At 32.2% G+C, this 17176-nt stretch overlaps 2 protein-coding genes and 1 long non-coding RNA gene across 5 annotated transcripts; 1 reads left to right on the top strand and 2 right to left on the bottom strand.

The window, feature by feature from the left end:
• Nucleotides 1–276: 276 nt before the first annotated feature.
• LOC7485295 (transcription repressor OFP6) lies at nt 277–1352 on the bottom strand. Its single transcript, XM_024603581.2, has one exon. It carries the CDS (start codon nt 1137–1139, stop codon nt 531–533), a length of 609 nt encoding a protein of 202 aa, XP_024459349.2. The 5' UTR covers nt 1140–1352; the 3' UTR covers nt 277–530.
• Nucleotides 1353–7348: 5996 nt separating this feature from the next.
• Nucleotides 7349–11159, top strand: LOC7466005 (putative HVA22-like protein g). 3 transcript variants are annotated; one of them, XM_052453489.1, is made up of 8 exons: nt 7349–7505; nt 7591–7689; nt 7827–7900; nt 8068–8166; nt 8606–8662; nt 8747–8810; nt 8904–9116; nt 9783–11159. In XM_052453489.1, exons 3-8 carry the CDS (start codon nt 7869–7871, stop codon nt 10080–10082), a joined length of 765 nt encoding a protein of 254 aa, XP_052309449.1. In that variant the 5' UTR covers nt 7349–7505; nt 7591–7689; nt 7827–7868; the 3' UTR covers nt 10083–11159. The 3 variants fall into 3 exon arrangements, with proteins under 3 accessions (XP_052309449.1, XP_024458865.2, XP_052309448.1); XM_024603097.2 differs by having other exon boundaries at nt 7591–7708; nt 7836–7900; XM_052453488.1 differs by having other exon boundaries at nt 7591–7708.
• LOC18100614 (uncharacterized) lies at nt 9096–9887 on the bottom strand. Its single transcript, XR_002982363.2, has 2 exons — nt 9738–9887; nt 9096–9533 (listed from the first exon to the last, which is right to left on the bottom strand). It is a non-coding gene; the product is annotated as an uncharacterized LOC18100614 (long non-coding RNA).
• Nucleotides 11160–17176: the final 6017 nt, after the last annotated feature.

Below are 17176 nucleotides of genomic sequence, written 5' to 3'. Positions count from 1 at the left end.
GCCTTTTGGCTAATATGCTGCCTTGTGCCTGGCTATGCGAGGGTGTTTAACATAATCTGAAGTGTTCACTCATAATCTGAAGTGTTACAAAGTGATACAACAACAAACACGAAAATTAGTAAACAATGCCATGTACTTATGCTGGACGCATAGATTTATTCACAGCTTGCAGCTCATTCATTTGATCAAAAGAGGAAACATGAAATATTAACAGTTTGATTTTATTATCCCAAAGTAAATTTTCATTAAAAGCATAGATGGATAAGATTCTACAACTCTAATATTTGTACTTTTGCCATTACATAAACCAACAAATGTACAAAAGTTAAAAATGTCGCTCAGACATTTTTTGCCATTACATGAACAAAAAACCAAACTATGCATAAACTAACTTATAAAATTTCATGTCAACAAGAAAAAAAAAAGACTTCCACTTTATTAAGCAACCATTCATTCTACACAGGAATATTTTGTGCTCAGACAGAACTTTCACGTGCAGAACAGCAAGAACCATTTCATAAATCACGTGACTAGCAACCATAGTAATAATGTAGTTGCTTCTCGGAACCTGTACTAGTGGTGTCGGTCCTCATAGAGAAGACTCCATTCCAGATCTCAGTGAAAGCTCTAATAATAACCCCATGATAGTAAGGCGAATTTAGTTGCAAGAAACAATCAAGAAGCTGTCTAAGATCATCTTTCGAGTAAATCTCCTTCTCCAATATCATCTGCAACATTGAGTGTCTAAAATCCAAATAAGGGTCATCAGAATCTTTCTCAACAGCAACACTTTCACCTCCAACGCGACCGAATCCTCGTACAGCTGTTGAACACTTCATGTTGTTGCCTGTGTCAGAGAAGAAATGGGGTGGTGTGTCCATTGCTGGAGAAAATGTGTTCGGGGTGTCATGATTTTCATGGCCATTTGGAGATTGGTTTGTTGTTATTTTTGATGAAGAGGTTGAAGAAGAGGAGCAGTAGAGATCTTTTTTGTGTTTTTGGTAAGTCGGGGTTTGGAGTTTTGGTTTTGGTTTTGGTTTTGGCTGGCATATGTTGGAAAGTTTTGGTTTCTTGCAGCTGCTACAGCCTAAGTTCAGTGAGACTGTGTTGAGAAGGAACGTTTTCTTGTTAGTGGACATTGTTGATTGCTAAAAGATGCGCGTAAGAGACAGGGAGAAGAAAGGAGTCTGTTGGGATTTTCCTTGAAGAGTGCCCGAGGAAGTGGATGAGTAGAGATGAGGCATTTGACTGAGTCTGGGGGAGGTGAGGGTTCTCTATAAATCCTGCATGAGTTAAGATGGGTCCATGCTCTGCCCCTGAATGATGTTATGACTCGCCTGTTGATATTTATTTATCACATCATGTTCTTGACCGTACACTAATTATTCTTTATCAGATAATTATTTTTATTTTTCCTGGTGTGAGATCAGATAAATATTGTCATATTGGGATTGTGTAAATCAAATGTTTGACTTGGTTCTAAAGGCCATCTGATAAGCTGCATCTTTTATGAAGAAAGTAGTTTAGTAACGTCACCATTGTTTTCTTCTTTCTAGTTTAATCCAAGGAGGTACTATGCCATGCTTTGAAGACAACTGTAACGAAGCTGGAATCATAAATTAATTATGAAAATATGCTTGAAGATGATTAATGGCCTTTTTCCATGTACAGGTCAGACTTCGAATGTAAGGGAACTAATACTGCATAAGAAAGCTTGAGCATCGTATTTAATTAAGCAGGCATTTCACTCTTATAAAAGATAATACAACAGTCCCAGTGCCAAACTTCTAACTTTTGGCACTTGACATGTTCATAAAATAATCAACTTTTACAGACGTCATCAATTAAGATGGTAAAATTTAATTTTACCTGCCAAACGACGATCAAGTTCTGTTTATGATAAGAGGACTAGGTTAAAGAAGAAAAGGGACAAAACTAGGCTAATCTCTGCCGTTGACAATGCTTCTTTGGCAAATGAAACAATATAACAACATACACTGAAATCTATGAAGAACTCGAATATGTTTTAGCATGGAACATTTTCTTTTTAAGTAAACTCCCTGGGTTAGTGTAGGGAATGGTGAAAAACTATTTTCACTCAATAAAATGTGAAAGTTATTTTAATGGAAGCACACATAATCCTGATACTTTCATCTCTACCCTTACAATGCCAGCAATACCCACCAACCTGTAGAAAATTTTGCTTTCCAGCCTAACACTCTGGTCAATCTATGAATACTTAAGAGATTCGGTTTAACGTATTGGAGAAAGTAGAAAATCCCCCATTTTCAAGAAATATATGAAGTTATGATTATGAAAGATTCAGAATCGTACAAACTTCGCAATAGATTAAAGTAAAGGTTTGCTGCTCTGCTTTTGCCCTGGACCAATGCAAATGGCTCGGCCTTTAAGGTTCATTTCTAAAAACTTGGCCTGGCAGTATCCAGCTCGAATTTACCACAAAGAGGAGTTAATTTTGAGAGTTCTTGTTAGTCAAGTCTGATAAGTGAGACATAGAGCAAGGGCGGTAGAGACAAAATTGGGTTCCAAACCTGTCCTAGTCTTAAATCATAGGCACACAGTACCTAGCGGTAAAAAAATAGTGCATGAAAAAAATGACAGAAGAAACAAAAGAAGAAGAAGAAGAAGAAGAAGTGAGCTAACTGCATTTATAGCTGGAAGAGTGGTAGAGAAATGGGGTTACAATGGATTTGTTAGTTAACCGAGAGTTTTGTTTGCTGGTGTGATTCTCAATTTACTTTTAAATATTCCATTGATCAGATAAATAAATAAATAAATAGATGGGAATTAAGAAGTTAGGGTTTGAGTGCACGCTTTTTTCATTGAAGTATCAAATCTGATGCAGCGGGAACTAAGCATTAATTATTCATGTGCTGAAACTAATGCTCACAGCAATGCCAATTCAGTAAACAAAGCAGAGCACATAAGCATGTATTTTATCAGAAATGTGATTATATCAAATAAACAACTGTGAGAACATATATAGAACTGCTCATTCCACTTGCACATTCGCTTTGTCCATATTGGTGGTGGCTTTTAGTTGGAAACGTGTTTTTGCTGGTATGAAGACAAAATTGGGTATTTCATTTCGTGAAAATCAAAGTCCTTTCGGCGCACAAAATACAAATAAATGATGAAATAACAAACAATCAAAAAAATATTAGCAAAATATAATAGTTTAAAGATGTTGTGGTTCAAAACCGTAATATTTAATTATATATCGTGGTTTAGAACCACAACATTTGAATATATATATTGCGGTTGTGAAGCACGGCATTGCGATATTTATAAACACCTTGATGACACTTGTTCGGCTGCTCCTAACACGAAAAATTCTTATAGAAACACTTTTTTTCTACAACTGGCCCAACAAAGAAGGCAACTAGCCTGGCAAAAAGAATCAATTTAACTGGATTGACCTTGTCTAAAGGGCCTCCTAAGCTATTTCAGTTGTAGATTGATGAGGAATACTAGACAAGAGATAAGGTACAAGGGACTGCGGGAAAGTACATAATCATGCAACATTTGACAAACTTCATGATGTAGCTCTTGACTTCTTATTTCCTACACAAGTAGGTTTCCAAACAATAAGATATGAAGTCATATCAAAATTTAATTGATGTTGTAGTTATGAATCGCGATATCAATTAAAATTTTATATGTTACGGTTCACAACCACGATATTTAAACAAATATCACGTTTTGAAAACCAGATTTAGCTTATGCATTGACTATTGTTAGTCAATTTATGTATAATCTAATAACGCAATATATGAATGTAGTTTTGAGTATTTTGAGATATCTGAAAGTTGCAACTAAAAAAGAGAATTTTATTTATTAAAAATATAAATTGTCAAAGCATAGATGCATATACTAATCCTGACAAGGCTGGAGTAGTAAATAATAGGTAGTCTATTTCTAGTTATTTATCTTTATAGGTGGTAACCTCGTTACATAGAGAAGCAATAATCTAAGTGTTATAGCTTGCTTAAATATAGAAGCTGAATTTAGAGGTATGACTCTTCGACTTTATAAAGCATTGTGGTTAAGAATTCTATTGTAAGATTTTATAATATAGGATTTTGGTTATTCATCCCGTCAACTTATTCAACTATTTATGACAATAAAGCAGCATGTGTTATTACTTATAATCCAATTCAACATGATTATATAAAATATATAAAGGTAGATAGATTCTTTATTAAGAAGAAAATTGGATAAAAAAATTATGGAGTATCCTAATATTAGATTAAGGATCAATTTCTCATCTAAGTAGTTTTAAATCAAGTTTTTTAAAGATTTTTAAACAAGTTAGGTATGTGTGACATTTATGTATCAACTTGAGAATAATGTTAGATTTCTTGTAAATTTTATAAAGATTGTATAGTTAGGACATAATATTTAGTTTCAAGATTAGCAAATTTTCTATATATTCTTTTATATATATTGTACACTTTACTTTCTTTAGAATAATATTAAAAGAAAACTAAAACTAGAAGGGAAATTACTATGCACCTAGACTCGAAACATTATTTATTGAAATAATATTATGATAAAATTGCCCTTATGCCATTAAACTTTTAACTAGGCATTGAGGTCACTAAGGTCTTTTCATCATGAATCAATTATCATTTTTAAATTGTGTGGGGGCAGAATAGTCTTTTTACTTTTTTGCATAGTAAAATAACTTGACTACCCCTCAAATCAAAAAATATTAAATCTGACATTCAGGGCCTTTTTGGTTTTTTCAATTATTTTAGCACAATATGATTACTTAATTATCCTTTAAGAGAAAAATCTATTAAACTATCTTCCAAGAACTTTTTAATATTTTCATTGTGGTTTTATGGTTAATATTAAGTTGACTTATGGGCATTTTTGTATTTGATCAAATATTAAATATTAATAAAAAAAACTGTTGGTGCGTGTGAGGTTGTTCAGTGACCAAATGTTGCCTTCCGCAGTGGTGTTTGAATCGTCTTAGCATCCCCTCTATGATGAGACTACACATGTGGCAATGTCCTTTGACTTAATGTCGACGACCTTTTTTTTCTTCTTCTTTTCTCTCTAATCCTCAATTTTAATATTTACCATTTCAAAATGTTAAAGTAGCCCTTCATTTTATTATTTTTTTATATTTAATCCATATTCTTTTGATTGCTATTTTTTTATTTAGAATAATTTATAAAAATAGATTTTCTTTTCAGTTTCATCCCCCTTCAATTTTTTATATTTCAAATTTAGTCTTATTTTTTTATTGTTATTTGTTTTATTTGAAATAGTTTTTTTAATTTTATGTAAATAAATTTCATACTTCTTATGTTTTTTCTTATCAAATTTGTTTCATATTCTTTTGATTGCTATTTTTTTTATTGTGACAGCTTTTTTTAATTGATTTGTTTTTCAATTTCATCCTTCAACATTAAATTGGTTAGGAATTGAGGTTTTTTATTGAGTCCGGGTCTAGGATTTTATGGGTTACGAGTTTTAGAGATTAACCGAAATTTAGGAGGTTTGCCTGAGTTTGCCTAGTTTTTTTTTTTCGCCTTTTTTAAAACTCATGTTTTTTTAGTTTTATCATTCAACATTTATTCAATTGGAGATTGGGCTATGTTATTTTATTTATTTTCTTTCTATAGATTTTTTTATAAATTTTGAAAATTACTCGGGCTATCTTGGTTATTTTTATTTGTCATTATTCTTTGTTAAATTTACTTTGGTAAATTTTTTAAATTAATTTTTTTTTTCTGATTTTATCATTCAATATTAGATCGGTTGGAAATTAATTTTCTTTTTAAGTTTCATCCTTCAAGGTTGGAGTTTTTTGGTATTGGGCTTCGTGATTCCCTTTAATTCCTTTCTATTCATTTATCATAGTTCCATCACTTAGACTGTGAGTTTGGAAGGTTAGCTCGGGTTGACTCAGATATATTTTAGAATTTTTTTAATTTAATAGTTGTTACATTTCATCCTTCAGCATTGAGTTGTTTTGGAATTGAGCTTCGTAATCTTTACCGGCTTGCTTTCTATTTTCATTCACATTATCTAATTAAGTGCCTGGTTTGTTAGTTGTTTTTCTATCTTTTTTTAAATCAATTTTTTTTCAAGTTCACCCCTCTATATTTTGTTTGGAATTGGAGTTAAACTAACCTAAACCACCTCTAGCTAAACTTGAAGATCATGACCAGACTAGGTTTTTTTTCCCTCATATATAAAAAATGAAATAAAGAACTTCGTGGTATTTCCTAAAATCCTAGCTAGTGACATTGCCAATACGTTGACTGGAGTGTGGACTTATTTCAAAATGTATTCTGTCTGTTTTTTTTTTTATCATTTTAGACCGTTTAGTTGGTTATTTGACAGTATTTTATAGCATTTGACAGTAAATAGAGAATTGAAGATAAAACAATTGATGCTTATGTAGTTGTGGAAAGAGGTAAGAATTGAAAATATGGAGGTTGGTTTGTTTTCCTGATTGGCTCTCCATGCCGCTTGGAATTGGATATGGCATCGATCAACTTTTGGCATACAACAACACACTAAAGTACGATCGAGTAGATCTCCTATGTTTTTTTACCTGTCAACTACCTGAATTAAGGTCTCATGTTTCCAAAGTCAATGCCTGTTAATGTAGTTTCTCTGTTGCTCGGCTTTTTTGTGGTAAGAAATCTGTAAGAGTATACATTAAAATGCTGACATACTTTTGCACGTTTGATTCGGGGGCGCGCACACACACATATATATGGGACGTGATTCCACGTTTGACTTGCATGTTTGTTTTCCAGCTAGCTCTAGAACAAGGATGCATGGCTTTGATCTCTTAATTTCTTGCACGAGAATATTTTATTAATATCTGAAATGATAATTTGCCACCCATTTAAGTAGATAAATCTAACAACTAATCCATCTATTTTCGGTTGTTGTTATCTGAAAATGAGATTGAGGGAATTAAAGAGATGAAATTAGTGATACAAACTTATAAATATATTCTTTCTTTCAATTAAAGAGATGAAAAACAATGTTCACATACAATTAACCAATTATGGAGAAAAGAGGAAGAATTTATTATATGGCTTAGGAAGCAAATTACATGGAGATTGCCCTAAACTGGAGCTTTACCAAAACTGCCTCCATTTCTTATGGTCCTGAACTAAATGACAGAGACACCCTCAGGAAACAGGAAACTTTAACTGCCAAACGGTGAATCCGTTGGCAGAATCCCAAAACAATCCCCTCTTTCCCTCCACTTAAAAAATATTAGAGAGGCGTCCATTGCAAGAAATCCCTCCCTTCTCCATTTTTTTCTCCTTTCCCCCTCGCTATTCTCTTCTTTAATTAACTACAGGGCTGCTGCCCTTTTTCCTATATATAGACACACACATTAATTCTGTTTTTTATAAAGAATTTTTGTCTGTCCTCTGCTCTCACGTCTCTGCGGATTTTCTTGCCATTATTCGCAGAAACAGAGATCCCTCTCTCAAAAGGTTTAAACCCCATTTCTCTTCTAAAGAATCTATAATCACTGTACTAATCCCATGTTTGGTTGATTTATATCTTTCTATAATGCAGAGCTTGAAGAATTCTTCACGTGAAAGCTTCTTCAAGAGTTTGTTTCTTTGCACAAGTTGATCATTGCAAGTTCATTGGTGTTGGTAGTCTCTTCTTTTGGTAATTCATTTATTTACAGGTGCTTTATCTTCTTCTTCTTCTTCTTCTTCTTCTTCTTCTTTGGATGTCAACTTTTGTCTTTTGGTTTACCGTTCTTTTTCGCATATTGATTGAATGTTGAGAATTTTCTCTTAAAGGTGTTTCAGTAATTTTGGAGAGTGTATGATCAGAGATTAAGGATGGTAGGAGATTTCATCATCAGATTTCTTGTGTACGTTATTCAACAATATTCCTTCATCTTCCCCCCCCCCCCCCCCCCCCTTTTGTTTCGTTTGTTTCTGTTGTTTCACTATGATTTTTATCTTTGTTGCTCTTTCCTTTTCTTTTTTGAATGACGTTTCTTGAAATTGAATATTGTGTTTTTTTGGATGATGCCAGGTTGCTTTTTGGATATGCATACCCAGCATTTGAATGTTTCAAATCTGTGGAGAAGAACAACGTGGATATTGAAGAAATTAGATTCTGGTGTCAATATTGGTAAGTCCCCATATGTTCATTCAACCCAGCAGACATGGTCTTCATTTTTATGTCGAAATTGATTCTATTCAAGGTCTCCTCAGAAAGTTTAGTTTGATGTTCTTTCGCGATAGCAAGGTGAATAATCCATTCTTTTTCAGAAATTATTAGAAAAAGGAAAGAAATGGAGAAAGAAAAAAGAAAAGAAAAATTGAGATTTTGAGTTAGAATGGAGAACAGCCAAATCTTTACTGGTGGTGATGGGGATCATGTGTTGGGTTCTCTATTCCCTGATCCATCCTGGTGTAACTTCTTAAAAGCAGTAGTAACACTGCATAAATCATCATTGCTTAAATTAAAAGGGTGTTCCAGTTCCATTCGTCGTCTTTATACATGAATTTTCTTTTATCTTTATGCTCTGCAATTGAATTATTAGTGTAATTCTTATTAAACCTTGCAGGATCATTATTGCACTTGTAACGGTTTGTGAGAGGATAGGAGACATATTTCTTTCATGGTAAGCAGGGTTCTGAGGTTCTTATTTACATTCCCAGCAGCACCGTTTTGTGGTGTCTGATTTTATTCTCATTTTATGGTGAAGGTTGCCAATGTATGGTGAAGTGAAGCTGGCATTTTTTATCTACTTATGGCATCCAAAAACAAAGGTAAAGAGAGAAGATGGTTAAAAGAGACTGGGGAAGGAATTTTGTTCACCAAGTTCAGCAAATCATATAACGTTAAACCTTTGCTCAATGCAGGGAACTGGCTATATCTATGACACCTTGTTGAGACCTTTGGTAGCAAGGCATGAAACGGGTATCGAAAGGAAGCTACAGGAGATGAAGGCTAGAGGTTGGGACTTTGCCATCTACTACTGGAATAACTACACAGAACTGGGGCAAACTAAATTCTTTGAAGCTCTGCAATACTTGGCGAGTCAGTCAGGAAAGTTTACAAACAACAACAGTGAGGTAGATTATTTTTCCTTCAAAACAAGCCATCGAATCAGTAAAATGATTCCAAAAGTGGACGCACAAGTAATTACTAGCTAGAAGCAACCACTTTCACCTCCACAAGCAAAATAGAACTTGCCATGTTGGACAATGATGCTAGTTGCATTTGTTGTTCCTTCTTGCCTTGCCCCTGCCCTGCCAATATTCTTTATTGCTTAGCATATCTGCATCCCACAAATTCCACTCTTTCTTCAAAGGGTATCTAGCTTGTAAAAAACCTGACGACTTTATCACTCTCCAACCCTCAAAGTATTTATGCTCAAATTCAAACTCCCATCACACACTATCGTTACCAACCTAACAGTTCATAAAAAGCTCTCGTCCCCATAGGCTATAGCTTTGTAATGGACTGCCCAGATCTTCAGGAAGAAACATCTGTCATTAAACACACTACAGGCTTTAGAACTAGTGAATTGGATCCAACTTCAGAATCAACAGGTTAAGCACATTGTATTTGTAAATAGAGCAGATTGACAATTTTGGTATTCATTAATAAACAGACACGCACATGCATTCACAACTTTGGTTTCTTTGATATTATATATAATCACAGCTCTTAATATACATAAAAACACTAACCTTGATCAACTAAACTAGCTGTGATTTCTCGAACCAACCTTGCAGAAGAGCAATGGCGATGAACCTAGTGCTACGTCTCCAAATGAGTTACCATCATTGGCCAAGAATACAAGCAAGAACTCCAAGTCGCCACCAAGACCACCGACAACGCCTGGCAGCAGCACAATCAACCGAGAAGTTGCAGGATCACAAAAATCCAAACGAGTACAAGTCCACCTCAATGAGGAAACAGAATCTGTTACCGCAATGGACACGGACAACTCAACTAACCTTGATCCTAATGTCAATGAAAAGCTCCACCAATTTCGTACGAGGCTACGAAGATCAAAACCAACTCAACAATGAAAGAAAAATGTATTAAAAGAAAAACTGTACTAAAAAACAAACTTGCGAAAAAAAAAGATAGGAAGAATTAAAAAAAAAAAAAAAAAAAACTTTAGACGTCCTTCTTTTCTTCATTTCCAAATTGAATCCCAATTATTCTTTCATTTTCTTGTATATACATGATTTTTTCTTTCTTTTCTTTCTACATTATTTCTGGGTCATATAACTCAGATACGCATTGAAACTGAAATTGAGACTGAGTTACTGCAATTTGTTAACGTGGACTCGAATGGCATGGAGGATCCGATCAAAAGCACTTGTTATGCTCGGAATAACATGACCACTAAGGAACCGAAAACATGCAGTGATGGGATTCTTGGTGGAGAACCGAAGCCAGACGCGTCGGAGGAAGTGGCCAGACGAATCAGCAGAGGGGGACATGGGCTGGAGGTAAGCCCAGGCAGCATGTTTGACAAGGCGGTTGCGAATGGAAATTTCATACGGGGATGTGGTGGTGGAATTCGAAGATGTCGGAGAGTTAACGGTGGCGGAAGGGAGAAGGTCTTTAAGAGAAGTGTAGGATGAAGAGGATTTTAGAGAAAGGAGGGAGATGTCAAGGGGAGAAAGTGTGGTGCCATTTAAGTGTGATGGAGGGAGGATGGAGGAGGGGTGGAGGGAGAGCTTTGTTGGGATAACTAATGACATGGCTATTGAGTTTCTCCGGCGAAGGGTGGCTGTTTGTGAGGGCTCTTGGTTCATCGTGAGGGAAAGAGAGAGGGGAGAGGGGGGGATGGAATTTCAGAGTCTACTTGGGAATATGGCGGCTTTTTGTATCGCGTTGTGGGTGGGTGGTTCGTTGGGTCAGTGATGGCTGAGGACTAAAGGGCTACTGCCTGCCATTCTTTTGACGGCAACATTTTTTGACATGACGTCGTTAATGTTATCTTTTCCGATGTCATTGGTGGGTGCTCTTTTGTCGTTTTATCGATAGTTATTCAGCTCCGCTGGTCCTACCTGATCTGAGTTGAGTTATAAGTGTTCACGTATGTACGCTTCTTAGTTCTTTCTATTCAAATCTAAACATTTATTAATTTTAAATTATATGAAATAAACTCTAAACATAATTTTCAGATTTAAAATATTTTTAAATAATCGACCACCAATACTAAAATAACTACAATTTAAAATAATTCAACACAAATAAAATATCAAAATATTATAAAAATAAAAAGTTTTAATTCAAAAAATAAACATAAATCAAACATCATTCACATCATTAATATAAAAATAAAAATCTTAATTTTATGTAATAACATGTAAAAAAAATCATCATCTAGATATTCTAACTAATTATTATTTTTATTAATTTCATCCACTAAAGTTAAAATAGACAAAAATATCTCAATTATCTCTCAATTTAAATTATTTCCTTCAAAAAAACTATATTATTTACTTATTCAATAAATTAATATTATCATGACTAATAGGAGGATCTAAAGCATTTTTTGTTTTGCTAAAATTCTTACAAAGTACAAACATGAATATAAATCATATATATTAGTAATAAATTTAATTTTAAAAACTCAATAATAATTTTAATGAAAATAGTAATAAGTTTTTTTAATATTATTATTAATATAATAATATTAATTTTTTACCTTTGTTGAACCCTTAAATTGTAACAAATAAATACCAAATCACTTTAATTTTATCAAATTTTTATCTGGAATAGAAAGGACAAAGTAAACCCGGAACATCTTTGATGGAATTGAGTGAGAAATCTAGAATGACCGGAGATCCTACACGAAATAAAATTTATTCTATTTTTTTTTAAATGGTATGAAATATAACGGCTGGAATATAACGAAATTAGTAATCTTGATTTAAAGTATATTTTTGAAAAATATATAAAAATAAATTTGCAAGATGGACTCTTTAATTTTCCACCTACATCTACTCCTAATGATCTCCTCAGCTGCTGCTGAAACTTTTCCACTGGCAAAGCTTGTGTAAAGATGTACTCTTTAATTTTCCACCAGTAATTAAAACTTATTTCTTTAATTTTCCAGTTAACCAAGCTATTTGCTTCTTCTTTTTTAGGTTAATATGGATGTTTAAGCAAGCTTACTCGGATCTCGACTAATTTTATGGGCCTTGAAGTTAACGATCATGTAAACCTCCAGTAACCCTGAGATTTGTAGGATTCGAATTGGTGGTCTCTAGAAAGCAAACTCAGGATCTGATTAGTTGAACTACATCTTTCTAGGTTAACTATTTTCTTTTTCATTATTACCCATGTGGATATATTTAGAATGCATTGAGAGAAGATTTAATTTGGGGACCAAAATTTGAGATTATATCAATAATTTAACTCGTAATCTATTTTTCACTTCACTTGAAAGTTGGATATAATATAAATCCATGGAAACTATCCGAAAATACCACCAAAATACTACAAAATATGGAAAAGAAAAACTAAAATGATATTTCATGACGTTATTTCGAATAAAAGGGATCGTATCCTACAAGAAACGCCAGCAACATTAATATTAATATGCATATGAGCAATGCCATGTATGTGGTATTATAACTCGTAATTATTTCTTAGAACTTTAACACACATCTTCACTTGTATAATTAATTAAATCCACTGTAATGTCCATTAATTGATCCATAGTCCATGTGATGATATGAAATTATGAATATTAATTTATTTATTTTTTCATATAGTTGTATTAACCTTTTCTTTTCTGGTAAAAAAAAAAAACAATTGAAAGTAAAGGATAACAGAGTTAAATAAAACTTTCTTATAAAAGCATGATATAAAGAATATTGTTTTATATAATGATTTAAATATTATTTTTTAGAATTTTTCATGACAAATGAAATTTGTATTTTTTAAGTGTTAACTATTGAAACAATCTATGAAACATTAATAAAACAAATATCAAAAATAAAAAATAATAATTAAATACATGCAAAAATTTAATTTCTTAAATATTAAATATGAGCTTATCATTCTATAGAAAATATAATAAAACTTTTTATTTTTTTCATTAAAAGTAAAGTCATTTGTAATTTTCAATAATGATAATTGGTATGCATTAAAATATATAATAATATATTCAAAAAAATATTTTTAGTATTTTCTTAATAATAATATTTAGTGTGCATTAAAATATATATGATTTTATTCAAATCTTATTCTTACATAATATTTGATTGGATTTTAAACCCTTGCAAATTCTTTTCATTTTCTTAAAATTAATTTTAACGTTTTTATTAATATATATGCAACGTTTGTGTTAAAAATACTAATAAATTAACTACTATACTTAGAAAAGTTGGGGTTTGCCCTGCCACTTTCACTGTTCATCTAGATAGTAAAGGAGATAGCCCTTTTTTTCTTTTTCTTTTTCTTTTTAAATATATCTTCCATTTTTTCCTATTAAATGTTTTTTGGCTTTTTTCTCTTTCAATTTTAAAAATATTTAAATACATTTTTTTAAAGTAAATTTTGTTGTTTTTGTAAAAAAAAAATGATTTATTTAATATCATAAAAGTACTTTGTATGGAAATTATAATTCCAAATACTAAATACGAGAGGATAAAAAAAAAATAGAGAACTCAAAAATTAATTGCAAAATAATCTTTCAAAACTTTAAAAATTTATTAAAATTAAATTAAGGTGATGTTTAGAAAAAACCTATAAAAATAAATACATGGCTTGAAAATTTTATTGGAACTCGTTTGTCAAACAAACCTTATTGACACAAAAATTGCAAGTATTTTTGATAAATTTCTATCAAGCCAAACATGGCCTTACACGCCTTGTAGGCTCAACTCAAACCCTACGGGTTGGGCTTCTTAACACAAAACCAAGCTTGGTTAAAATGGGCTAAAAGAGAGAATGACCCAACCTTCTTTTTTCTTTAAAAGCAAAGGAGATTAAAAGCCCAAATCCATAAATAAAGAAACAAGAAAGCCCACCATGCTTTAAAGATCAACCTAATAATTGTATGCAACACCTTCTTATTTCCAAAACATTTAAACATGCTAAAACCTTATCTGTTACACACATTATTTCTTGACCAAACAAGAGCATTAAGCTGTTATATGCAAATAACTACCATGACTGCAACAGTGCAACTTCAACAAAACAAAACAAAAAGGATATACCTCACTAACTCTGCCGCACCGGTTTTGGGAGAGTTCTACGCTGCTGCAACTGCTGGAGCTAGACTGTGATGCTGCTGGAGCTGGTGCACGCTGCTACTGCTGGTTCTTCCTCGAAATACTGTTGTTTGAGGGTGTACGATGGACTGCTCACGGTGTTGCACCAGGGTTTATAAGTAAATGGGATCTTAACCTTTAATGTTAGAGAATAGATACCAACTATATATTTATTGAAGTTAGTGACAAAAGCTTGTTCTATTTTACAATTAACAAAGGGACATAAGGCTGTTTTTGCAAGCAGCGTTGTGCTTGGTAGTGTTTTTGGGAGAGTATTTACGAGTTTATTTGATATAAAATTTGTGTTGTATGGTAAAAGGATGAGGGAGAAATTAGTTCTGAAATGTAAGCATTTGCGCATCGTTTTTCTTTTGTTTTAGGGGAAGGAGACCATGAATAGTAAAATTATGATCTTTTTTAATTTGGTCCTTAAACTTGTAGTACTTTGCAATGGAGCTCTCAATCAGCCCTAATATTTTAGATTCCTAGCAATTTCACCCTTAGCCAGCTTTTTCGATTAAATCCTCAAATTTCAGAACTATTTATAAAATGGTCAATGGTTCTGGATTTCTTCAATGTGATCCTCAATTGAACTTTATATTTTAAATTTATTTCAATTAAGTCCTTGATTGCACTAATTTAGCCTTTTAAAATTTTAATTGTGTCCCTAATCTTTCAATCTTTGCAGATTGATCCAAATTAGGCCTTCAAAGTTGATTTTTCTTCAATTAAGTCCTCGATTGAATCCTCCAAAACCATTAGAAGTTTAATTAAGTTTTTAAACTTAATTAATTCTTTTAATTTTGTTCAAATCAGATTTCAACCTTAAACTTTATTTAAATCATTTTTCAGCCCATCTTGTCAACATACCTTAATCTAACTATTTTTCTGGTATTTTAATTTTTTTGCAACTCAAAGGTTTATTCCTGAAAATATTTTTAAATTTTAAATTTCTGATATTATTGGGTTTTTGAATAAAAAAAATATTTTTTATAAAAACAATTTTTAGAATCCAAAATTAAATTGTAACAGCGACAACCATTAAATTATGTTATTTCCCCACTACTTTTTCGAGTTGTGTTATTTCACTATAATTTAAATATTTTTGTGCTAATAGCACAAAATAGCTTAATTTGAGTGGCGTCAGCCTTTTCCTGTATGTGTGTGTCCTTCCTTGTCCATGATTTCTTGTGTTTTATCATAATGTGTCAACTGTCAATAACAATTTATTTCTGAAAGAAGGTCAACGAGGATGAAACTCACATACTGGCTTTTGCTACCTTAATTACGTGTAAAAAGTTCATTGTTCGTCCCTAGCATGCTTTACCTCGTATTGGGCTGTTTTTTTTTTTTTTTCTATTCAGGAGTTGCTAATATTTTTTTTAAAAAAATTCAATGAGATGGTTTGATTTAATGACAATAAATGAATAGAACTTAGAAAGAAAAGGTGATAACGGTTAAAAAAAATTATGTAGCACAATTCCAAAACAATCTAAATGTTGAAAATAAAATAAAAAAATAATAATCTTAATCAACCCGAGTTAACATGGAAAACTTGAGACATGGGCCATGAGGTCGGGTTAACCTCATAGAAAGAAAAAAAAATATTGATGCCCAATTACCATCAGTCCAAATGTAGAATAATAATAATAATAATAAAAAATAAGTCAACAAAAAAACCCCGAAAAAATAAAACATCAACGAACTCAAGTAAGGCCTCTGAACCTTGCAAGCCAAATCATGTGAACGAAAGAATCTAATTGAAAGCAAATAACAAGAATTATGAAGCCCAATTCCAAAAAAAAATGTAAAAAGGTGGAGCTGGAAAAATATTTAATTTTAAAAAATGACCAAAAACAAATGGAGCTAAATTGGGCAAACCCACTAGGCACTCAACCTAATTTATGAGAGCGAGATAATCTTATAAAAATAAAAATAATAAAAATCACGAAGCTTAATTTTTAAAAAATTCAATATTGAATGATAAAAAAAAAAATCGGTGTAAAAAAGATAATAAAAAAAGACTGATATCAATCTGAGTTAGCATTTCATACCTGTGACTCGGGTCATGAGACTGAGATCACCACACCAGAAAAAACATGAAGCTCAATTTTCAACCAATCTAATATTAAATGATAAAATTAAAAAAACAATCAATTTTAAAAATGATTAAAAGCAAAAAAAAAAAAAAGTGTAGTAATTAAAATAATGAAGATCAAGCTTGACATAAAAATAAAATGAAATAAAATGTTGAGGGATGAAATTAAAAATAAAAATCAATAAAAAAAACAAATAACAATATTTGATGTAAAAATCAAATGAAATCAAATAATAAGGGATAAAATTAAAAATAATCAATAAAAAATTATTCAAAACAAAATAAAATTATTCAGAAGAAAAAACACAGGATGCAAGGCAAAACGGAGGACCCATTAACCTGGTATCTGACGTGGAGCTTGTTAAGGTCACGTGGTGCTGAGCTGGACTGCAGATGGTAACACAGAATATACATGCATCGTGATGCAACGCTTCTTATTCATCTGTTTTGAGAGGTTTTCTTCCGGTGTGATTTTGATTGAACAAAAAAAAAATCGTATGAGACTTATTTATCCAACGAAAACAAATTGCCAATAACTTGTGTGAACAGTGAACTGTTCTTCATTTATACTGGTGGGATAACATATACATCCGTCATAACGGAAAATGATAATTTCACCGGTGACACTCACTCATTCACTGTCCGATGATTGAAAGGTTTTTCCTTGAAGGATCATTGAGAATTTGGACCCCAATTTTCTGAAACAGCAACTGTTGGAGGGAGGGAGGGGTTCAAGGAAAGAACGAACAATTCCATGGAAACATGACTGGTTTGTCTAAGTTCA

Source organism: Populus trichocarpa, chromosome 6 (genome assembly GCF_000002775.5).
Source record: "Populus trichocarpa isolate Nisqually-1 chromosome 6, P.trichocarpa_v4.1, whole genome shotgun sequence".
Taxonomy (NCBI): Eukaryota; Viridiplantae; Streptophyta; class Magnoliopsida; order Malpighiales; family Salicaceae; genus Populus; species Populus trichocarpa.
This window is presented reverse-complemented; position numbering and strand designations above follow the sequence as displayed.

Coding starts and splice junctions, on each gene's coding strand:
- LOC7485295 (XM_024603581.2), bottom strand. CDS start 1,139: ATGTCCACTAACAAGAAAACGTTCCTTCTCAACACAGTCTCACTGAAC.
- LOC7466005 (XM_052453489.1), top strand. CDS start 7,869: ATGGTAGGAGATTTCATCATCAGATTTCTTGT. Junction 8,167..8,605: donor AGATTCTGGTGTCAATATTG/GTAAGTCCCCAT, acceptor TAAACCTTGCAG/GATCATTATTGCACTTGTAA. Junction 9,117..9,782: donor TTACAAACAACAACAGTGAG/GTAGATTATTTT, acceptor CCAACCTTGCAG/AAGAGCAATGGCGATGAACC.